General features: G+C 40.6%; 1 protein-coding gene across 1 annotated transcript in view; it reads right to left on the bottom strand.

Annotated features, from left to right (window-relative positions):
* Positions 1 to 24,754, bottom strand: part of LOC144685064 (activating molecule in BECN1-regulated autophagy protein 1-like) — a 400,294-nt gene that overhangs the window by 90,406 nt on the left and 285,134 nt on the right. The window contains exon 13 of the mRNA XM_078549599.1: positions 6,933 to 7,043. Coding sequence (XP_078405725.1) covers positions 6,933 to 7,043 — 111 coding nt within the window. The remainder of the gene's footprint in view (positions 1 to 6,932; positions 7,044 to 24,754) is intronic.

A 24,754-nucleotide genomic window follows, 5' to 3' on the forward strand; every position in this document is an offset into this window, starting at 1 on the left:
GTTCTACATATTTGTTTTCAAATCTGAAGAGGAAATTGTAGATTCCTTCTCTACTGCTTTTGTACAAGTAGCAAATCAGCTACATTTATCCCAGGGAGTGTGGACACTAATAATCCAAGGCAGTTAACAGGAAAAGCCCAACATCTTCTCCACACTGTTCCCTGCAGTGCCTGCTGATTACAAGCAGACTAAGGTTGCAATCCTAGTTGTTTATGAACTCGTGCCAGAGACACATTGTCAGCAACTCTGAAATTCCTGTAAAAAGCCCATGAATTTGAGATAGTCAAACAGATCACGTTCGACCAACGGGCACGTGCTTTAAAGCTAGAGCGTTCTTATGATGGAAGAAGAGAATTGGTGTTGTTAGAGTTCAAAAATTGTCTCCTCTACAACATTAAATGAACCTTGAGGAACAAAAGATTACCTCAGCAAGGACAGCTGTCGTGAAGGCTGAGGATTATGAATTGATGCACAGACCTCTGAACACTGCAGGCATGGTCAATTGGTTTGTACCAGCAGAGAAAAGATAAGAGGGGGACAGAGGGGAAGGAAATAGATCCAAAAGGGAAAGGGAATAGGGTAGAATGGGGAAACTCTTCTCCAAACTTGAAAAAAAGAAATATCGAAGGCAGAGCTGCAGGACCATGCTCTGCCTACTTCAATTGTGGAAAACTGGGCCAAATCAAAGAACACTGCTGGTATATGAAGAAAGTCACAGGCAATATTCCAACGCAGCCCAATCTGTGGTCACCAAAATTGTAAAACTTTGTACAAATGCAATGGAAGCTACAGAAACCTATCAGGATTGTGTGTGTAAAGGGGAAATGGCAAAGAACTGGGAAAGGAGATTAACATTCTCCGAGATACAGGTTGTTTACGCTATTAGGAGGCAGAAGTGAGGATTTCCAATGCAGAAGCAGGACAAATTCCATGTGATAGTCAAAGGACTAACTAGAAGGTGGTATTGAGGTACCATTGGTGAAAATTTACGAAGAGAGAATTTGTTACCAGGCTGGTAATGGTGGGTGCAATCTCAAGCTTGCCCATGCAAGGGGTCAGCCTTCTGCTAGATGACGACTTCGCAGGCTGATAGGTGTTGCCCCATGAAACTCAAAGGCAGCCCAGCGGCTGAGCAAACTGAACAATTTCAGCAGCAGGAATCTGTAAATTTGCAGACAGCTGAAAAGGTTTCAGAAGCCTACATGGGGGCAAGTCAACCCATGAAGGTTGAACTGACTGGGAAAAAGCCCACAGAATTATACAGGAATCAGGGAAGTCCCCACACAGGTAAAGAGACAGTGAGGGAGATGCCCCACTTAGTTGAAGAGCCTGAGGGAAGTTATTTGGTAGCTAAAAGGGCTGAAGCCAACCCCAGTGAGGGGAAAGAGGCAGAAAAAGAATCTGCTGAATTCCCAAATCAAAATGCGCCAGAGAAAGGATTCAGAGCTCAGAGTGATCCTAAAGGGCTAATAGCAGCTATCCCTGAATGAAAAACCTCCGCCCATGCTGAAGCAGTAGCCACACCCATCAATGTGGAGTCTCATGGTACAGTTGCAGGTCTAGGAGACACTGAATTTAGTTCAAGCCATGATTTTGATTAATTAATTTGTGAATTAAGGGACAGGCTTAAGGTTTTAAAGGAAGAAGCAACAACATAAAATGCAGAAGCTGTCGATCTCGCTTGAAGATAATTACATAAGGTCCAATCTAAGTGGAATGAGGAAAAACTGAGATTTTAAATTGCTCAATGAGCAAACCAGACAAGAATATCAAACATTCTTGCTAGAATATAAAAAAGCATCTTAATGACATTCTTGTATAAGCAAAAAGAGGCTCTGACCAAAGGAGGCATGAGGTATTGACACAGAAAGGGAATTGAACAGGAAATGCATCCAGGTGAAGAAGCATAAATTGGGTGACTGCTTTGCAGAACACCTTCGGTCTGTTCGCAAGCATTACCCAGACCTCCCTGTCGCTTGCCATTTCAACACTCCACCCTGCTCTCTTGCCCACATGTCCGTCCTTGGCTTGCTGCATTGTTCCAGTGAAACTCAACGCAAACTGGAGTAACAGCACTTCATCTTCCGACTAGGCACTTTACAGCCTTCCGGACTGAATATTGAGTTCAACAATTTTAGGTCATGAACTCTCTCCTCCATCCCTACCCCCTTTCCAATTCCCCCACCTTTTTTTCCAATAATTTATATAGATTTTTCTTTTCCCACCTACTTCCATTATTTTTAAATGTATTTCCATCCATTGTTTTATCTCTACCTTTTAGCCTTTTTTGATTCCTTCACCCCACCCCACCTTGCTTGTCCTGCTTTCTACCCTTAATTAGCACATTCCATAGATAATATCACCACCTTCAACACCTCTTTGTTCTTTTGTCTGTGACATCTTTTGGTTATCTCCACCTATCACTGGTCCTCTATCCAGCTCTACTTGTCCCACCCACCCCCCTTAAACCAGCATATATTTCACCTCTCTTCTATTTTTACTTAGTTCTGTTGAAGGGTCATTCGGACTCGAAAAGTTAACTGTGCTCCTCTCCGCAGATGCTGCCAGACCTGCTGAGTTTTTCCAGGTATTTTTGTTTTGGACTTCCAGCATCCGCAGTTTTTTGCTTTTATCTTAGCTTAAGATTTGTATGACACATTCTTTGATAGCCCCAATGATGAAAAGGTTACAGACAGCAAATCCAGTTAGAGCTAAAATCAGCGCAAGCTGTCGTAAAGACCAGGAAAAAGGGAAGGAAAAGAATCCCCAGATATAAAAAAACTGATAAATGTAAATAGGAGACCGCAGTGCATCACCCATTGCTATGTGAAAAATGTATTTATCTTGTCTTCTCAATATAATTCTGCAAAAATTGAAAATATGTATATTTCAATTTTACTCATAAATGGGAAGGTCTGTCATAAACCCATGTAAGTGATACCGCAGATTTTAAGGACAACTGCTTTAAAGGGACATTTCTGTTCTCAAACCTTTACATTAAGTTTAAAAAACTTTTTCAAAATGGATGTATGGACAGGCAATATGGCTCCTTTCAGTGTTTATTCAAACCTTGTCAGACTTATATCTCTACAGCTGGCTCAGACTTATATCTCTACAGCTGGCTAGGAAAAGGCATTAAAATGCAAAGATTTCCACTGATGTCTAAAACTTGTGAAAGACCCTTTTACTTCTGAAAGAACAGGAGATAAAAAGGGACTACAAAGGACTTAAACATAATTAACTTGTTTGCCTTGTGAAATAATGACTCCTTGAAAATTAACATGGCAACAATTTGTGTTTTTGGATTATAAAAAGGGCTACAAGAAACCATTTTTGTTTGGCAGTTTTGAGACATACCACCAGCAGACAGCTCTGAGCTAAAACACATGCGAAAGCTGGGGTTCCCTGCCCTGGAGCTACAGAGGAAGGTGCCAGAAGGAAAACATCACAGTTCTGCTAAGAAAGAAAGGAAACCAGGCAATCTTCAAGTGTCATATTGGCAGAACCCATAAAGAAAAGGGACCTTCACTCGCTCCCTAAAGTTGCTGATCTGCTGAGTCCACCTGTACAGACAACCTCCAGACAGTTGACTACAGAAGCCATTGCAGTTGCTGAATCTGACTTCAAGTTTCAAACCCTTGAATCTTGGAAAGAAGGGATTCAAAGCAACAAGCCCGCAACGACGTTTCACAGAGACTGATTTGAAATCTCATCTCTAAGTATCTTTTCCCTTAATTTGCATTCTAATCTTGTAATCGTATTTTTAATTAATAACTTTATCACCTTTACTTACATGACTTTCAGCAATAGCCCTGTAATAAACTAATATTTATCTTGTTTAAGAATAAAGCTTTGCTGCTGTGTTATTTTAAATTGAACCACTCTCAAATTTAAAAAGGGGTTACATGCAAGCACATGCACAAATTGTTTGCTCATGGATCACTTTACAGAAACACCTTTCATGTCGTCGTGACAGAAGGCCACAACTTAATCTGCCTCCACCACACTTTAAGGTAGTGCATTCCAAATCCTAACCACTTGCTGCATAAACACTTAGTCAGGTTACCTTTGGATCTTTTTCCATGCACTTTAAATTGGTGTCCTCTGGTTCTCAACCCTTCCTTCATATGGAACAGTTTCTCCCTATCAATTTTGTATAGGTCCCTCATGATTTAGAATACATCTACCAAATTTTCTCTTAATCTTCTCTCCTTTAAGGACAACTCCAACTCTTCCAATCTATCCATGGAACTGAAGTCCCTACCCCTACAACCGTTCTGCTGAGTTTTTTCTGCACCCTCTCTAATGCCTTCACAATCATTCCTAAAGCATGGTGCCCAGAATTGGACACAATACTCCAGCTGAGGTCTAACCAATGTTTTATAAAGTTTCACCATAACTTCCTTGCTTTTGTCCTCCATACCTGTTTATAAAGCCCAGAATCCTTTATGCTTTATTAACTGCTCTCTCAACCTGCCATGCTTATTTCAACTATTCGTGCATAGCTACCCAGAGGTCCCTATGCTACTGCAGCCCCTCCAGAATTGTATCCTTTACTTAATATTGCCTTACTTCAATCTTCCTACCTAAATGTATCGGTTCCCACTTTCCTCCATTAAATTGGGTAGGGTGCATGTACATACCAGCAATTCAGCAAACAAGTGCCAGCTATGATACCTTGGAAAATGCTGAATCTGGAATGGGGAATAGCATGAAGAAATAAAGAACAAGAAAATTAGGACATAAGCTCTTAAATTTGAAAAGGATTTACACTGGATTAGTTATATGGATAGGTTACCTATATGCAGGAAAGGAATTCTAATGCAACTAAATGAAAAGCCTTATTCTCATTGTCCTGGAATGTGTTAGAAGCAGTTCATTTCTGGGAGGAAGGGTTAACTTACAAAGAAAGGTTGAACAGGTTGGGCCTAAACCCATTGGAATTTAGAAGAATGAGAGGTGACCTTGTTGAAACATCTAAGATCCTGAGAGGACTTAATAGGGTGGATACCGGGAGGATATTTCCTCTTGTGGGGGAAACTAGAAACAGGGTACACAGTTTAAGAATAAGAGGTCTCCTCTTTAAGATGGAGGAGAGGAAAACTTTTCTCTCTCAGAGGTTTGTCATTATGTGGAATTCTCTTCCCCAGAAAGCAGTGGAGGCTGGGTCATTGAATTTATTCAGGGCAAGTTGGACAGATTTTTGATAGACAAGGAAGTCAAGGGTTATGGGGGGCAGACAGGAAAGTGGAGTTGAGGCCACAATCAGATCAGCCATCATCTTATTGAATGGTGGAATAGGCGCAAAGAGCCGAATGGCCTACCCCTGCTCCTAGGTCCTATGTTCCTAATGTTACACACATCAATTCCAACAATGAAAAATGTTTAAAGCTTTTCAGTGTTTCAAATAATTTTTTGTCTTAAAAGAACATGACTAATTTCCTATCAAATAATCCTTTCATATATTGGCACAAGAAAAGGAGTTTTCAGTATGCTGGAGGTAGAACACGCAAGCAGAGTCTCCTTATGATGTGAATATTTATTTAAACATCACAGAACTGTGTCGGTTGTAATGTATTTTGAACATGTTGCAGTAGCGCAAATGACATTTGATAGGAATGATTGGTTTTGCCACTGAAGAACATGCAGATATAAAAACACTAATTGTACATCAGGAACATATAACTGATCCATTTTCCTATGAATGTGAACACTTTCAAAGATCAAAAAAAGACCTAATTTTCCATCTCAAGCATACTGAAAAAACTATTTCAACGCCATTACAGGAGATAATTATTTGAATTGAAATTAGTTCTGTGCTTATAAGGTATAAAACTGGCTGAAAATTTATTACATCAAAAAGCCTTCACATAAATCAACGATTAAATGTCAGGATGATGAGAGAATTGGCTGGCAGGAAAGTTGCTTAACTAGAGAAACAAAACATAATTAGATTGGGGAGGGATAATAATGGTGGTCAAAGGAACTGCAGTATAATTCATGCAATTCTGATTAGCTCTTGGCAGAAAGAACACAAATCAGCCACACTGCATTAGGTTGTAATCCTGCCTCACCAGTTTCAGCCACTTCCAAATTTCCAAGAAAATGACTGCTGAAATGTCTTTCTGGGCGATGTGCTATGATACTGCTTTGGCAGAATAATGCGCATTCCCTTCTGGGAGCTGGCTGCCAATCAGGCTTAAAATCTCTACTGTCTCAACCCCTATAAATTAAATGGGATAAGTTTGTGTAGATTCAAAGGCAATGAAACTTGTTATAAATTACAGCATTAATCGCATTTATTTAGCTGACAAGGTTTCTTTAGATGGAATTCTTCCTGGACGACTGCAGGGTAGGTGTATCATAGAGACTGCAAGAAAAAAATCTGCTCCAAGCCAATACTCTCAGCACCCAGGTTACCACTCAGATTCTGAGGGTCATAATTCCAGACTAGGAAGTTTCTTAGAGTCAAAATAACCTCCTTTACAGCATGTTTATGGACTGATTGATATAGTGCCAGGAGCTTTGAGAATCACTATTTCAGCAGTCTAAAATTGGTCACAAGGAGTTCTCTGGCTTTACCTGAACATTGAGAATACAATTGTAGATGGAAAAAAGACATACTGGAAATTCATTAGGCAACAGTTCAATTAGTTGGCAAGGGTCACTGAATATTGCACTCAAAACCACACCAATTTTCAGAAGGTGATCATAAACTCAATCCATAGATAGCCCCACTAAAATGCGATGTCCCTGAGTAAAGATCCATTCACTCGGTTGGCCTTTTTGGCCATTATATGTTGTACTGTGCACCCCTCTAAGAAGTGCAGAATATATCAGTTTGATCATAAATGTTTTTGTGGAACTCCGCATGGGTCAAGGTAATGACCCATTGTTCTCTTAGCTTCTGGCAGGCTTCACATATAACTTACCATTGCTGATCTCTGGAAGATCAAACTTGGTGAAATCCCACCACTGGAGGCGATAAGTGATATTGGCAATATTACTGGCCACAGCAGACTGTCCGTCACCTATCACAGCACCTGCAAGTAGACAATTAGAGAATGAGACACTCAGTAAAGGATATCTTTTAGCCATTACCGCTTTACTGGTTTCTGCCAACTTGTTGCTTACGTAAGAACTTGCTGATCATTAACTTTTTAACCAAGCTGTGAAAATACTGAATATTAAATCATGAACAGGGCATGTAAAACAGGTTGAATTTTGAGGGCATTCCCATCTTTAAAGGAACCAAAGAGATCAATTGAAGGGTTCAGACATCAATGAAACACAGAACCAAAGCTTGCACAATTGATGGCCATTGGATGCAAAGACTACACTTGGCCATAACCATAGAATGTAGTATCTGGAAGCTGAATGCTTGAGGAGTAGTTGAATTGAAAACAGCTGAGGCATTTTATGATCCTATTGACCAAAATCACCTTTTAAAGGTACAGAGATTTTACCCATTGACAGTTAAAAGTAGGGGACTTTTCTTTGACAGCAAATGTTTTTACACCGCTTCTTGTGGCTGCAGTGTGACATTGTTAATTCTTACTGGCATAGGGCAAGTGGATGAAAATATATATTTTGTTTGAAATCTTAAAGCACTGCTCACCCCTAATAACTGCATGCATATGCACGGACAATGCTAGCAAAATTACTACCAGAACAGCTTCGGTAGGGAAACACACTTAGACATTTCCCTCCAATTAGATCTCTTGTAGGGACACTTGGATGGCTTCCCGTGGCACCGTTGTACAGGAAGCCATCCAAGTGGAGGGTGCAAAAAGGAATGGGGTGGTAGTAGGGGACAGTATAGTGAGGGGCTTGACACTGCTGTCTGTAGGAAAGAGCGAGAGTCCAGGTGGCTGTTTTGCCTGCCCTGTGCCAGGTTTCAGGACATCTGCTCAGGGCTGGAGAAAAACTTGCAGTGGGAGGGCGAGGATCCAGTGGTCGTGGTCTGTGTAGGCACCAACGACATAGGTAGGATGAGGAAGGAGACTCTGCTTAGCCAGTATGAGGAGCTAGGCACCATGTTAAGAAGCAGAACCTCAAAAGTAATAATTTGTGGGTTAATGAGGGAAAAAGTAGAGTATGAGAGAAAGCTAGCTAGGAATATAAAGATGGATAGTAAGAGTTTCTATAACTATTTAAATAAGAAATGAGTTAATAAAATGAGTGAGTGTAGGTCCTATAGAAAGTGCGTCTGGGGGATTGATAATGGAAAGTTGGGAGATGGCGGATGAATTAAACAGGTATCTTTCTTCGGTCTTCACTATGGAGGATACAAGTAACATCCCGGAAATAGCTGTAAATCAGGAAATGGAAGGGAGGGAGGAGCTTGGGAAAATTACAATCGCCAGGGAAGAGGTATTAAGCAAATTGTTGGGGCTGCGGGCTGACAAACCCCAGGTCCAGATAGACTTCACACAAAGGTCTTGAAAGAAGTGGCTAGTGAGATAATTGATGCATTGGTTAATTTTTCAAAATCCCCTGGATTCGGGGAAGGTCCCATTAGATTGGAAAACAGCAAATGTAACTCCTTTATTCAAAAAGAGAGAGAGACAGAAAACAGGAAACTGCTGGCCAGTTAGACTAACATCTGTCATAGGGAAAATGTTAGAAGCTATTATTAAAGATGTTATAGCAGGGCACTTAGAAAAATTCAAGGCAATCAGGCAGAGTCAACATGGTTTTGTAAAAGGGAAATCATGTTTAACCAATTTATTGGAGTTCTCTGAAGGAGTCACATGTGCTGTGGATAAAGGGGAACCGGTGGATGTACTGTACTTAGATTTCCAGAAGGCATTTGATAAAGTGCCACATCAAAGGTTATTGCAGAAAACAAAAGCTCATCGTGTAGGGGGTAACATATTAGCATGGATAGAAGATTGGCTAGCTAACAGGAAGCAGAGAGTTGGCATAAATGGGTCTTTTTCTGGTTGGCAGGGTGTGATGAGTGATGTGCCACAGGGATCAGTGCTGGGGCCTCAACTTCTAGGTAGGAAAGTAAATTGTGAAGAGGACATAAGGAGGCTACAAAGTGACATTGATAGGTTAAGTTTGTAGGCAAAGATCTGGCAACTGGAGTATAATGTGGGCAAATGTGAAATTGTTCATTTTGGCAGGAGGAATAAAAAAAGCTTATTATCTAAATGGTGAGAGATTGCAGAGCTCTGAGACACAGAGGCATCTGGGTGTCCTGGTGCATGAATCACAAAAAGTTAGTAAGCAGGTAATTAGGAAAGCTAATAGAATGTTATCATTTATTGTGAGGGGAATTGATTACAAAAGTAGGGAGATTATACTTCAGTTGTACAGGGTATTGGTGGGACCACATCTGGAGTAGCGTACAGTACTGGTCTCCTTAAAAAGAAAGATGTAAATGCAATCGAAGCAGTTCAGAGAAGGTTTACTGGACTATTACCAGGAATGGCAGGACAGGTTAGGCTTGTATCCACTGGAATTTAGAAGAGTAAGAGGTGACTTAATTGAAACCTTAAGATCCTGAGGGGTCATGACAGAATGGATGTGGAGAGGATGTTTCCTCTTGTGGGAGAATCTAGAGCTAGGGGTCATTGTTTAAAAATAAGGGGTCGTTCATCTAAGGCAGAGATGAGGAGAAATTGTTTCTCCGAGAGTTGAGTATCTTCGGAACTCTCTTCCTCAAAAGGCGGTGCAAGTAGAGTCTTTGAATATTTTTAAGGCAGAGCTAGATAGATTCTTGATTAACAAGGGGTGAAAGGTTATCGGGGGTAGACAGGAATGTGGGGTTGAGGTTACATTCAGATCAGTCATGATCTTATTGAATGGTGGAGCAGGTTTGAAGGGCCGAGTGGCCTACTCCTGCTCCTAATTCATATGTTCGTATGTATAAGTAGGCTATTTAGCTTCTTGTGCCTCTTTTGTTGTTCAGTGAGATCATGGCTGATCTGTGAACTAACTCCATATGCCAGCTTTTGCCCCACTCCCCTTAATATCTTTGGTTAACATATATCTATTAATCTCATTTTTAAAATTAGCAATTGATCTAGTTTCAATTGTCCTTTGTGGAAGCAAGTTCCAAACGCTACTACCTTTTGCGTGAAAACTCTATTCATAATTTCACTCCTGAAAGTCTGGCTCTAATTTTTTGACTAAGCCTTTTAGTCCTAGACACCCTAACTCGTGGAAATAGTTTTTAACCAATTTCCCCCATCTGTTCCCATAATATCTTGTGCATCCCTAATTTCCATTGCCGAATCATCGGCAGCTCAACCTCATCTGCGTAGGCCCCAAGTTCAGGAGGTCCCGCCCTAAGCTTTTCAATCCTCCCTTTAATTCACTCCCTAAAACCTACCTCTTCAGCCAAGTTATCACTGGTCCTAATATCACCACGTGGCTCAGAGTTAAACATTGTCTGATCACAAGTTCTTTGGGTAGTTTTACTAAAGGAGATATATAAATGAAAGTTCTTGTGTTGACTTCTGGCAACTCCCAAAATTGGTGAAGTGCAAAAAGCTCAAACTACCAGCTTGAAAAGCAGGGCTTTCCCCAATCTCTCCTCACCCCCTGTCCATATGCTAACTGATACAGTAAGTGTTTAGATACACAATGGGTGTCAGCTTTGGGTGAAAGTGCTTCCACCGTGCTATGAGTTAAAAGCAGGTGGGTTCTTCAGAGACTCTAGCAAATAAAGTCAGCTGGTGCTTCAGTGCATTACCGAGTGCAAAATTATTTGAAGCGCTGTCTTTTTGATGGCAGATTAAACCATCTACCATCTCAGACAAACAAGAAAAATGGCATGGCACTTGTTGAAGAATAATTTCTCATATTATTCATCAACTAATACCAAAGAAAACAGATTATCTGATAATTTCATAATCATCGCTCTTTCTGCCACCTTGCTGTGCATAAATTTCAAAAGTAGCTATGCTTTAAAAAAATTCATTAGCTGTGAAGCACTTGGGGATGTTCTGAGATCATGAAAGGCACTATAAAAACACAAGCTCTATTTCTTTCTAAAACAAAGAATGCATGCAGTTGTTAGGGATGGGCAGAGATTCAAGATTATTAAAATTTGTTTATATTATTAAAATGTAGCCAAATTCTGGGTAAATTAAAGCTCTCGTTTGCTTCTTTAAATGGGGTACTAAACCTCCCTTCTACAATAAATGTACTGAGTTCACAATTCTGCTACACAAAGCAAAAATAGTATTTAAATCAAAATCTATTTGCAACATCTGTGTTTCTGAATGAAGTTCAGACATTCATACTACTTTTAGAATCATTAGCATCATTTGCAAGATCAGCAACTGCAGCAGCTACAGATAAAAGTGGCCTTTTACTACCTTGTTGAAAAAAATTGCACACTTGCTACTTTAATTACTCACAAATGAGAGTTTAAGCAGAAACATTTTGAGGCTCAATTTAATAGCAAAATACAAATATTGAAAATACTGCAAAAGAAATTAAGACATCTTATGGACAGTAGTATTTAACAACTTGGGGTAGAGTTTCTGCCAGTTTTGCAGCCAGGTTTCAGCGCAATTGGGTGGAAATGGCTGAACAGGCATAAAAGATCGGAGTATTTAAAACTTAGCCAAGTAGCGTCAAAATTCATATATGGTCATGTATCTGTGTTCTTTTACATTGGTTTCAATCAGGCCCCAACCATTAAATTGATCTCATCCAGATGTTGACATTACACTGGCTTGGGAAGGCTCTTCAAATTGCACTCATTGTCTTAGGCACATAGTTACTAGTAAGCATGTTCTTTAAAGATTTTTCATATAAAAACAGTTAATTTATCAAAGAACTGACTAATGCATACCAATTAAATGGTTCCGTAAAGTCTTTTTAAAAGTCATTTTCAGTGACTTTAAATCAGGTTACTCGCAGATGTAGGATGGGATAACCTTACTAAGGATTCTTATTTTTGGTGATAAACCGTTTTCACCTGTGTTAATGAAACTGCACCAAGTTACCACTCTCAGAAACATCAAGGAATACTTGTAGTGAAAAGAAAAAAAAAAACAATGACACTCTTTTACTCTGCCTTTTGCATTGGTTCATGAAAAAAGTGGAAACTTTACTCCTTAATTTTTCCAGTGGCCCCTAACTGGCAAATGCTGATGGAGCTCAATTTAATGCAACCCAATGTGACTTGATAGCTGATAGGCCCGAGTCAAAAGGTTTTGAGCTCAAGTTTCACTCCAAGACTTGAGCAAAAATCAATGATGACACTCAAGCACAGAGGGAGTAATGCACTGTCGAAAGCACTGTCTTTTGGATGAGACATTAAAACAAGGCTCTGTCTGCCCTCTCAGGTGGATGTGAAAGATCCCATGGCACAATTTTGAAGAAGGGCTGGCCAATGTTTATCCCTCAATCAACATCAAAAAAACTGATTATCTGCTCATCACATTGCTATTTTAAGGTCTTGCCATGTGCAAATTGGCTGCCTGCGTTTCCTATGTTACAACAGTGACTACTCATCAAAAGTACTTTATTGACTGTAAAGCACTTTGAGACATCTGGTGATTGAGAAAGATGTTATAAAATGCAAGTCTTTTTTAACCCAATGTACTTCCTATAATGGCTTCTCTTCTGTCTCCAACTGTCACCTGGAAAGTTTGATTACATTCCTTATTTCTAATCTATATGCTTCCCTCAACACTATAGTCACTAGAAACATGGGGTTAGCTTCCAGATATATGACAGCCAGCTTCATCATTCCACTAACACTTATGTGTTGACCAACAGGTATAAAAGAAGTTGTGACAGCGCCCCCGAAAAATGACCATTCAAAAATGGCCCAGGCACGTGAAAACATCCAGTTATTCAGGCTTTATAATTTAAGTTGTAGATACACACAATATTTCTTCACTTGTATTGGAGAGAAAAAACACATGCGCCTGAAGGGGAAATAGAAATGCTAAAGGCATAAAATTTGTGAAGTATTCCTTAGGCAATCCAGAGAATGCATTCAGAGGTGGTTTTGAAATTTTACATGCAAAATTGTGCATTCTGGTTAATTGTAAGCACTTTTATATTATGATTTTTAATATAAATAAAAATATTAATTTATAAGTGCCATTTTATTTTCAGCAGGTCAATTTGACACAATTACTTACCTAAAAGTTACAACAATCCCTCTTCCACATCCAATCACCAACCATTCCTGTTTGCAAAGGCAATCTACCACCTTCCAGAAGGAATTCAGAGGTGCAATACATTGTCAAAGACTCCAAACCCATCAACTCTTTTTAAAAATTCCCTCTTTGTACTGGCTTCCTTTCTCATAACTCCAATAACTTTCTCTCAACAGGTGTTAGACTGTATTTGTATAGAGTCTTTCACAATCTCAGGGTATCTCAAATTATTTGATAATTTAGGAAGTACTTTTAGTGTATGAGGCTTGGTGGGCAACTTGCACGTGGCAGGATCCCACAAATGACAGTGAAAGTCATGACCAGATAGTCTGTTTTAATAATGTTGGTTAAGTGATGAATATTAGCTGAGCCACTGGGGGGAATTCCCCTGCTCTTCTTTGAATAGTACCAGGGAGGTTTTTTTGTGTCCACCTGGGCGAGAGTATGGGGTCGCGGTTTGGCATCTCGGTCAGGAGGTGGCGCCTCCGGTGGTGTGGCATTCCCTTGGTGCTGCACTGGATTGTCAGCCCTGGATTATGTACTGAAATCTCTTCTAAACTCTTTACTGCTGATAGCATGTCTGGAATTAGCAACAAATGGGAATGGAAATGATGTCGTGCTCCCTCCTTTGGATAGAAGGGAGCTCCACAAAAATAGCTGGTTTCAATCTATACCAGCATAAACATCGAAGGGTAAAGTGCCTCCCTGTCACTAACTTTTACAGAAAATCCCAACTGAGATTACAAAAGAAACATAGCGTTTTGTGCCAACTTTGGCTAAAGCTCATTAGTGAGAAAAATTTCAGCCTGGGTGGCTTGGGATCTGAGGTGGCTAAAAATAAAATATTTAAAAAAACCATTGGTGGCTTGAGCAGCTGAAGACATTCTCTCGGTTTTCAGGCTAGCAAAGTGTTTTAGCCGTCACTGGCTGGTATGGACTTTCCTTAGCTTCTGAACTGAGTCGCAGCACAGTAACAAAACAATTGTGCTGTAGAGATTTCCCTATCACACAGGGTACGGCATGTCAAGGCTGAGTAACAACAGCAAAACGTGACTATCCAATAAAAATACATTACTGTTCATTGTTACACTTAAGAAAGGGTATAATTGTATTCAAAGCAGTTCAGAGAACGTTCACTTGACTGATTCCTGAAATGAAGGGGTTATCTTATGAGGAAAGGTTGAGCTAGCTGGGCCAACATATTGAAGTTGAGAAGAATAAGAGGTGATCTTATTGAAGCATATAAAATCCTGAGGGGACTTGGCAGGGTGGATGCCAAGATAATATTTCCCCTTTTGGGGGAGTCTAGAACTAGGACCAGGATTTTCCATCCCCGCTGGGCAAAGTGGTGGCCCAGCCAAAAGTCCATTGACTTTCGGCAGGACCGGAAAATCCCATGCTAGGGTTCACAGGCGAAGAAAAATTTGTTTCTCTCAGAGGGTAATTAGTCTGTGGAATTCTCTTCCCCAGGGAGCAGTGGAGGCTGGATCATTGAATATATTCACGGCTAAGTTAGAAATATTTCTGAGTCAGGGTTATGGTGGGAAGCCAATGAAGTGAAGTTGAGGCCACAATCAGATCAGCCATGATTTTACTGAATGGTGGAGCAGGTTCAAGGGGCTGTACAGCTGACAGCTGCTCCTAATTCTTGTGTTCCAGCATTCCCACCATTTCAACTTGCTTCACTCCTCCTCCCATGTGTTCATTCTTACATTCCCTTCCCACCCTCAGCTTCCGTTTGTTAACATTTATTTCTTCCCTTTAATTGCCACCTATTCACTTTTTCATTCACCTCCTTCTATCCACAATCCTGCTGCACCCCGAGACCAGCTGCTGGTACACTGGCCCACATCGCTGACTTCTTGCAACACCATTCTGTGCTTATGACAGGGCTTGTGGCCTTCCACATTATATGTGCAAACTGGAGCGAACAAGAGTTCCTGCTAACAGTGAACACAAGTGCAATCCCTGACACTGAAATGTAGTGTAGAGGGGAGAAAGAGTTTCACCAGGGGCATTCGCAACTAGATTCAGGGAGTTGTAGTACCAAGATGTTAGGGATTCAACATGCCCTAATCTTCAACAGAACAAGTTTTTGACCCAAGACAAGCTATAGCTTTTGGTTTTTCTGGAAACTGTAGCCTTAACCCAATTACAACTCCTTCTCTGGCTGATCGCCGAGGCAAAACACTGATCTGTTCAAATCCTCTTCTTACTCTTGCTTGGTCAATTGTTTAGGGACTTTTTCTAGGTTAAAGGCAATGATCAACCTCAAGTTGTTGCTGCAGCACTGATGCAGAGTCTACAGAGGAAATAACAAGCATTCAACCCAGTGAACATCCTCTTTCAGTTCAATGAATCAGTGGAAATGATAGCAGAAATTCCTAAACCTTCCTACAAACATAAAAGCAAAATACTGATGGTCCTGGAAATCTGAAATTGAAACAGAAAATGCTGGAAACACTCAGCAGGTCAGACTGGGGAGAGAGAGAAACAGAGTTAACATTTCAGGTCGATGATCTTTCATTGGAACTGGGAAAAAAAAATCACAGACGAGAGAAGGGGAGAAGGGGTGGAGAACAAAAGGGAAGGTCTGTGTCGGAGTGGAGGTTAAATGACAAAAGGGATGACGGTGCAAGGCAAAAAAGAGCTGGTTGTGGGAGAAGAAGGAAAGAAACATCTACGGAGGTGTAAATGAGAAAAACAAAGAATCAACAACAGCTGCTGTCGAAAAAGAAATTGAGGGTCATAGTCTGAACTTGTTGAAATCAATATCGAGTCCGGAAGGCTATAAAGTGACCAATCGAAACATGAGGTGTTGTTCCTTGAACTTAAGCTGAGCTTCCTTCAAACGGTGTAGGAAGCCAAGGACAGAGCTGGTAGAGTGGCAGTGGGCAGAGAATTAAAATGACAGGCAACTGTCACACTTGCTGAATGAAGGTGTTTGACAAAGTGGTCGCTGAACAAAGGTTTTTGGCAAAGCAGGCGCAAAAACCAATGTAGAGCAAACTGCATTGTGAGCAACTGAAAGAAATGCAATTGCTGTTTCATCTGGAAGAAAAGCTTGGGGCACTGGACAGTGACAAGGGCGGAGATATAAGGGAAGGGGTCAGAGGAGAAGGGGTGAGAGCAGAAATACGGAAAATGGCACAGGCTTGGTTGAGGGCCTTAGTTGAGGAGAAAGGAAAAAAATCAGAGGCACTGGTATAGAAAGTTGCATCGTCAGAACAGATACAACAGAAATTGAGAAACTGGAGAGTGGAAGAGAGAATAATGTCCCGTTACCATCTCCTCTGACTTTTTGCACCATTGTCCCTTTGTCATTTAATATCCCCTGCCTTCCACCTCATCACGGACTTTCCTTTTTGCTCTAATCTTCCCACCCCACCTTTTCCCTTTCTTCATACTTGCTTTAAACCTCTGCCGCCTCTAACTTTTTCCTGTTCAGATGAAAGGCCATCGAACCAACATATTAACGTTTTCTCTTTCTGCAGGTGAAGCCAGAACTTGCTACAAATTCTTCCCCCTGTCCCCCACCCATTTCATTTTCTCAAAAATCTCCTTCTCAAACTACGCCACCTTTGACATAGAATATGCAGCACAGTAACAGGCCATTTGGTCCAATCAATCCATGCTGCCATTGATGCTCCAACTGAGCCTTCACCCACCCTTCTTCATCTAATTATCAGCAGATTCCTCTCCTCCCTTCTCCTTCAAATGCTTAACTAGCTTCCCCTTAAATGCATCTATACTATTTGCCTCAATTATTCCATGTGGTAGTGATTTCCACATCCTTTAGCACTTAGAGAGCTTTCTGTTCTTAATACTATTCATAGATAACTGCAAGGATGCACATAATTTTATTAAAGCTAGATCATTTAGGGTTGAAATCAGGAAGCATTTCTTCTAACAAATGGCAGTGAAAATCTGGATATCTTTTCCCAAGAAGGCATTGGATATTGTTGACTTGAAACATTCAAGACGGAGCTTGAAATTTCTTTTTGTTAGGTAAGGGATATGGACCAACGACAGGCATCTGGAGTTGAGGTAAAAACTGAAAATGCTGGGAAATACTCAGGTCAGGCAGCATTAGTGGTGAAAAAAGAGTTAACGTTTCAGGTCAATGGCCATTTGAGAGCTGCAATATGATTGACCTGAAAAGTGAATTGTTTCTCTTTCCACAGATGCTAACTATAATTTTTTGCTTTTATTTTAGATTTCCAGTATCTGCAGTTTTTTTTAATTTTGAAAATAGAGTTGAGGCACTGATCAGCAATGATCTAACAGAAAGGTGGACTGGTTTGAAGTGCTGAATCTCAAGGATTCTCAATCATTAGTTTCGATTATCAAAATAATGCGTTATTTAAGGTGAGGAAATCACAAGATTTGGTGGTCCACATGAGAAGCAAAATCGGCAAGTTTCTAAGTACAGTTATGTCAGATGCAGTAGAAACAACAGACTTGTAGGAGTGTCAGCAATCGGTATCATCACTAAAACCATGCCATTAAAATGAAATCATCTCGCATTAAATATTCTGAAGATTAATTTGTTCTCCATGAACATCCTGAAGTCATGACCAAAGGATTTCATTCAGTGATATAATTCTCTTGTGCCAGACAAAACTTTGCAGACTTTGGGAACAGATTAAAGGTCTATATATGCCAATGTTTTTCATTATTCTCAAGCAGAGTAGGAACAGCACACATTCTCAGAGTGAGAAACAGAAATCATGGCAACTAATAGGCCTGGTTCTAACAGGCAGGATTTCACCTTGAATTGTCTTCATCTTGTTTGACTTGGGAACATTTTGCAACTCCAGGGCTCAGTCTACAATTACAATATTCCCCATGTTAAATCCGGTTTCTTTTTCCTCCCACTGATTTATTTTCTTGACTTTTTGCAAAAGTTACATTTGAAACAGATCACTACCAAACTTTTAAGTTTCTTTTTAAATGCTTAGAATCCAAAAAACAATTTTTCTAGGTCAAAAGGCTGAAACACGTTACATTTTACTCAGAAAACGATTTATGTCTCAATTATCTTTAAGAAGTTATGCTCTTTCAACAGGGAGTATTTCAATACCCATCTGTTTAAGTGGAGCCACAACCTGCTTATTTTACCTACTCAAAATTTGAATGCTTTTTCCAACAGCCATTAGTAATGAAATGAAATTATCAACTGGCTATCAACTGCAAGCTGCTGCCATAGCAACACATGCTAAGAAAATGCTTTAGCTTTAAATATACCATCCTCAAAATAGCATAGTTTTTGGTGATTGCTATTAAGATTACAGAATCACAAGATTTTAACAGCACAGAAGGAGGCCTTTCGGCCCATTGTGTCTGCACCAGCTCTCCAAACGGGCATTATGACCTAGTGCCATTGCCCTGCCTTTTCCCCATGCCCCTGTGCATTGTTTCTATTCAAATAATCATCTAATGCCCTCTTGAATGCCTCGATTGAACCTGCCTCCACCACACTCCCAGGCAGTGCATTCCAGACCTGAACCACTCGTTGTGTGAAAAATATTTTTCTCACGTCACATTTGCTTCTTTTGCAAATCACTTTAAATCTGTGCCCTCTTGTTCTTGGTCCTTTTATAAGCAGGAACAACTTCTTCCTATCTACTTTGTCCAGCCCCCTCATGATTTTGAGCATTTCTATCAAATCTCCTCTTAGCCTTCTTTTCTCCAAGGAGAACAGTCCCAACCTCTCTATTCCATCTTTGTAACTGAAGTTTCTCATCCCTGGAACCATTCTTGTAAACTTCTCCTGCACTCTCTTCAATGTGTTCACATCCTTCCTGTAAAATGGAGCCCAGAACTGTACACAATACTCCAGCTGAGGCCTAATGAGGATCTTATATAAACTCAGCATAACCTCCTTGCTCTTGGACTCTATGGCTCTATTAATAAAGCCTAGGATACTATGCTTTATTAACTGCTCTCTCCACCTGACCTGCCACCTTCAATGGTTTGTGTACATACACACCCAGGTCTTTATGCTCCTGCACTCTCTTCAAAATTTCACCCCTTATTTTATATTGTCTGTCCATGTTCTTCCTAATCCGGAGATTACTACATTTAAGGTCCTGCTTGTTAATTTTCTACCTAGCTCCTTAAATTCTGATTGCAGAACCACAGCCCACTTCCTACTCAAGTCATTGGTGCCAATGTGGACCACGACTTCTGGCTGTTCGCCCTCCCCCAGAAGAATGTCCTGCAGCCACTCTGGCATCCTTAACCCTGGCATCAAGGAGGCAACAAACCATTCTGGAGTCATGTCTATGGCCTGTCTGCTCCCCATACCAATGAATCCCCTATCATTATTGCTCTTTCTTTCTTCTTCCTCCCCTCTTGTACAGCCGAGACGCTTGTGGCGCCATAAACTTGGCTCTAACTGAACGCCTCTGAAGAACCAACGCCCTCACCAGCTTCCGAAATAGAAAAACAATTTGAGAGTGGGACCCCAGGGGGCTCCTGCACTACCTATCTACTTCTCTTGGGCTGCCTAGTGGTCATCCATTCCCTCTCTGTCTCCAGGCCCTTAAGCTGCGGTGTGACCACCTCTCTGGACGTGCTATCCACATAGCTCTCAGCCTTGTGGATGCATCACAGTGACTCCAGCCGCCACTTGAGCTCTGAAACTCAGAGCTCAAACTTCTGCAGCTGGCAGCACTTCCTGCACATGTGGTTGCCTAAGGCACGGTAGTGTCCATGACTTTGCACATATTACAGGACATACATTCCACTTGACCGAGCTGCCCTGCCATGTCTTAACTCTGCTTCCCTTATGTTAACTTTATTCCACTTTGGATTATTTATATTACTTTATTACATTGGCCCTAAATTTCCTTATTCCTGGCACATCTCAATTAAATCCAAGTATAGCTACTTGTTTAAAAATATTACACTTTTCTAACTTACTCACCAGATCCTACTTACCAAGGACGCTGCTCTTCTTTCTGAGAAAAGGTAGAAAAGGAAAGGGCCACCTCCTCCCTTTCTCACTGAACTCCCTCAGTCACCTCTGTTCTTGAACTCTCACCGTTTCTCGTGCTGCTTTTATAGCTCCTCTGCATGTTGCTGACTGCCTGGCTCGGGGTCCTCCTCTCACACTCTCCTCTAGGTGCTGTTGACTGCCTGTCCCAGAGTCCTCCTCTCACACTCTCCTCTTGGTGCTGCTGACTGCCTGTCCCAGGGTCCTCCTCTTGCACTCTACTCTTATAACTGGATGTTATGGCACAGCCGATGGTAAATGCTGAGTTGTTGAAATTCCAAAGGAAAACTTGAAACAACTGCCAGAACTTGTTTCGCAATTTGTTTAAATTTCGAGATGCGTGCCTTGAATTCAGTAGCAATAAGGCCAAGTCTTATAGGTTTTTACAAAAGTAGATTAAACATTTATTAAGAAAAGTTATTTTTAAGCACATATGTCTACAAATTACTACTATAATAATTGCTAAATTCCCTATTTAATCTGACTCCCAGTTACACTTTCATTAAGGCAACAGTAAGGCATATAGATTTTAAAAGACCCAGGCAAGGTGACACACTATACATTGACTCAGTTGAATTAAAGTGAGTTTTAACTTCAGTTCTGTGAAAATAGTAGCTTGAGGCATAGATGTAGAAGGCTTTGCACACTTGTCAGATCTTAAAAATGCCTACCCTTACACACAGCCTTTGCTACTTTATACATATTTTCCCCTTTGATTGCAAATACCCATTGTTTCACTATGTCTTCGGACTTTACCTTTCTAATAATAAAAATCTCTCCTTGCACTAAGTTTTACCAGTAATCTTTGGGAAAAATAAACACACTCTTTCTGAACTTCACCTGGCTAGGTGACACATTTCACTCTCTCTTTTGAAAACAATCTAGTCCGATTTATTTAGAAGTGCAAATGTTCCCTTGACACCTATGTTTCTAAACTTCCCCCCTGTTTACCATGTTTACATCAAAACCTTGAGGCCAGCTGCCTTTAATCCAATTAAGGCTCAGATACACACAGTCACATTTGCCAGTATTTTACAATAAATTCCAATAACATTATGAGAATCATTATATCTTCATGACAGTGGGTAAATGGGGTTGAACGATATTAAAAAAAAGTGATAGTGTTTAAAAGAGGCTAAAATCTAGCTTTGTCTCTGCCAACATCTGTGTCTTTGAAATGGGTTTTGGTTTCCTCTTCCAAATCTCTCAAAAAGGGCTGGTATAGTGCTCTGCTTCGTCGCCTCTCCAAGGGTTGTTATTTCTACTTCAAAATTACTATATAAATGGAAGTTATCATTGTTGGGGATTTATGGTCTCTTCTTTTTTCTAATTACTCTATTCCTAACCTAACACTTAAGCAAAGTAAGCACTGCAGTTGCTACCTTTCTGGTAGCTTTAAGAATGAACATGCATTTGTTCCTTTCACAACCTAAGGATATCCAAGAGTGCTTCACAACTAATGACGTGCAGTCCTGTTGCAATGTAGGTAAAAGACAGTTGCTAATTTGTACATTGCAAGGTCCCACATATAACAATGAGATAAAGCATCAGATGATTTGTTTTTGTCATGTTGGTTGTGGGATATATATTGGCTAGGAAATGATGAATTCCTGACTCTTCTTCAAATAAGTATTGTGCTCTAGTCCAGAAAGCCAGGTAGTGAAGGGTAGAACTGGAGCCAATCTTTAATTGTCAGCTTTACTTTACAGAGATACCATTACAACTATGCACCCCCTAACCTAGCCATCAGTTTCACTCTGTTCCTATTTAAAGGTGCACAAGTGAACCCCCAGTTAATGCTCACTGTATACATACAATTTAACACAATTAATACACAATTATCAGGTTTCCTTCTCTCTTTAAATAAATATTAAAGTTTATATGCACAGCAAAAATTTCAAATTAAATGAAATCAAAGACCTCCATATTCTGTACGAAGCATTAGATGGCAATTCACCCCTCCTCTAGGACCCCGAACAAATTCTTTGTACATGTATTCCTTTTTGTAAAATTATTGGACATGCATCCGCCCATTTAATCTTAGAGGTTCTCTCTCACTCCGGCATTTGTTTCAAGCCAGCAAGGTCAATCCGCTACCCCTTCTTATTCACACTTTCTAGCAACATGTACATTATCCCACAATATATTATCCTCATAACATTCAATGGGTATACTATCTTCAGTATGGCCATTGTATAACATCTCACTTAAAATATTTGACAAATAAAATCCTAAATCCATTGTCTCCACAAGAGACAGTGCTTCACTCCTTTTTATATTCTTAGCTTCTCAAACTGAAGAACATTTCCCATTTTTACCCATTAGAAACGTTATGAAACCAACTGTGTTAAAATACCCATCAGGAAGATTGCATAGAGTCACACAATTGTTTCATCACAGAAAGAAACCATTTGGCCCACCTTGTATGTGCTGGCCTTCTGTAGCAGCAATTCACCTAGTGCCACTCCTCTGCTTATTTCCTGCAGCTCTGCACATATTTTCCTTTGCAGCTGGTAAAAAGTCCCTTTTTTATGTCTCTATTGAACATGCCTCCAGCACACTCTAAGGCAGTGCATTTCAGATCCTAACCACTCATTATGTGAACAGGTTTCTCCTCATGTTTCCAATGCTTCTTTTGCCAATTGCTTTAAATCTCTGCCCTCTGGTTCTCAATCCTTCCACCAAAAGAGAACAGTTTCTCCTTACCTACTTGGCCCAGACCCCTTTCGATTTTGAACATCTCTATCAAATCTGCTTTAAAACCTTCTCTTCTCCAAAGAGAACAGTCCCAACTTCTCAAATCCATCTATGAGAAACTTCAATTTCATTGCTGCAACAATTCTCCTGAATCTTTTCTGCACACTTTCTAATGCTTTCACATCCATCCTATGTGAAGCATCGTTAAAAATGACTACCTTTATGTTCTTTGGGTCACTTAAGGATGGTAACTGGAGAATGCATTTACCCAGATTTAATTTTTTTCATTATTTTATTTGCCCTTAAAACATGCTCTACTTTTGAGTATTTGATCACGGTACATAACTCCAATACACCAAAACTCACATCTATGGAAACTGTTTCTCCCCATCTGCTCTGTCCAGACACCTCATGATTTGGAACACTTCTACCAAATCTCCTCTCAACCTTCTCTTTGGGCAACTATTACAGTTAGTGCTCATTTGACTCCTGATTGACGTTTCCTCCCAGGGCCACCAATGCTCATTCATCTACTTCCTGCCTCACAGCAGGAACTCCTCACAGGTTCTTCTTTTATAGTCCGACCAAGACATATTCCCAATGCAGGGCCCACTTCCACTTCATTACTGCTTCCAGAGTCGGCAGGCCTGATTCCATCATTCCCCACAACCTCAGATCAAAAATCCGGCCAATAAGGGCAGTTTTTCCTGAGGCAGGTTCAGCAAGCCAAAAATTTCCCGACTCTCTGCACCCGCCTCTGGAGCGAAAATCCAGGCCTTAGCTTTGCGTCAATCTTAAGGCAGTCAACAAAGCTATCATTCCAGACAAGTATCCACTTCCTATGATCCAAGAACTATTGGCTTCATTTCATGACTCCAAAGTCTTCAAGCTCAACATGCGATGCAGCTATCTCCAGATACCACTTGTGGAGCAAAGCCGATATCTTACAGCTTTTGTTACTCACAAAGGTGTGTTTCAGTACTGCAGAATGCCCTATGGACTAAGTTCAGCACCTAGCACATTCCAGAAGACCGTTTTGTCAGTCTTGTCAGGCATTGAGAGGACATTTAACCGTCTTGACAACATGATTATCCATGGAAAGGACAAAGCGGAACACGATTAGTGGTGCTCACTCAACTCGCACAACACAACTTGATGCTCAGCAAGGAAATAAAACTCCTCCATGTTGAACAACACTTGAAAGAAGCATTGAGGGTAGCAAGGGCACAGGAAGTTCTCTGTTCAGAGTGGCTCAGTAGCATTGCTACAGACCCAGCTGGATGAATCTTGAACATATCTGCCAGACAAGGTCTGCGGCAGATGGTGAGAGAACAAACAAGAGGGAAAAACCCACATGGCCTTGCTTTCACCAATCTACCTGTTGCAGGTATTCTCTCCATGACAGTACTGATAGGAGTGGCCACCATACAGACCTCATTGCGAAAAAGTCCTGTCTTCACACCGAAGATACCCTTCATGGAATTGTGTGGCATTACCACCGAGCTAAATAGGATAGAGTCAGAACAGATATATCAACTCAAAACTGGGTGTCCATGAGACGTCACCAGCATGAGCAAAATTGTACTCAACCTCAAATGGTCCAGCAAAACCATCATCTACCATTACCAAAAGGCCAGGGGATCAATTCTGATCCAATGAGGAGTGTAGGAGGGCAGGACAGGAGTAGCACCAGTCATACCTAAAAATGTGGGCCCAACTAAGTGAAACTACAACACAGGATTAAATGTAGGCTAACAAGTGGAAGCAGCATGTGACATACCAAGTTAAACTATCCCACAACCAACAGATCAAATCAAAGCTCTGCAGTCCTGCCACATTTAGTCATGAATGGTGGTTGACAATTGAACAAGTAACTGAGGAAAACGGTCTAAAAACATCCCCATTGTCAATGGTGGAGGAG

This window comes from Cetorhinus maximus, chromosome 9 (assembly GCF_964194155.1).
Source record: "Cetorhinus maximus chromosome 9, sCetMax3.hap1.1, whole genome shotgun sequence".
NCBI lineage: Eukaryota > Metazoa > Chordata > Chondrichthyes > Lamniformes > Cetorhinidae > Cetorhinus > Cetorhinus maximus.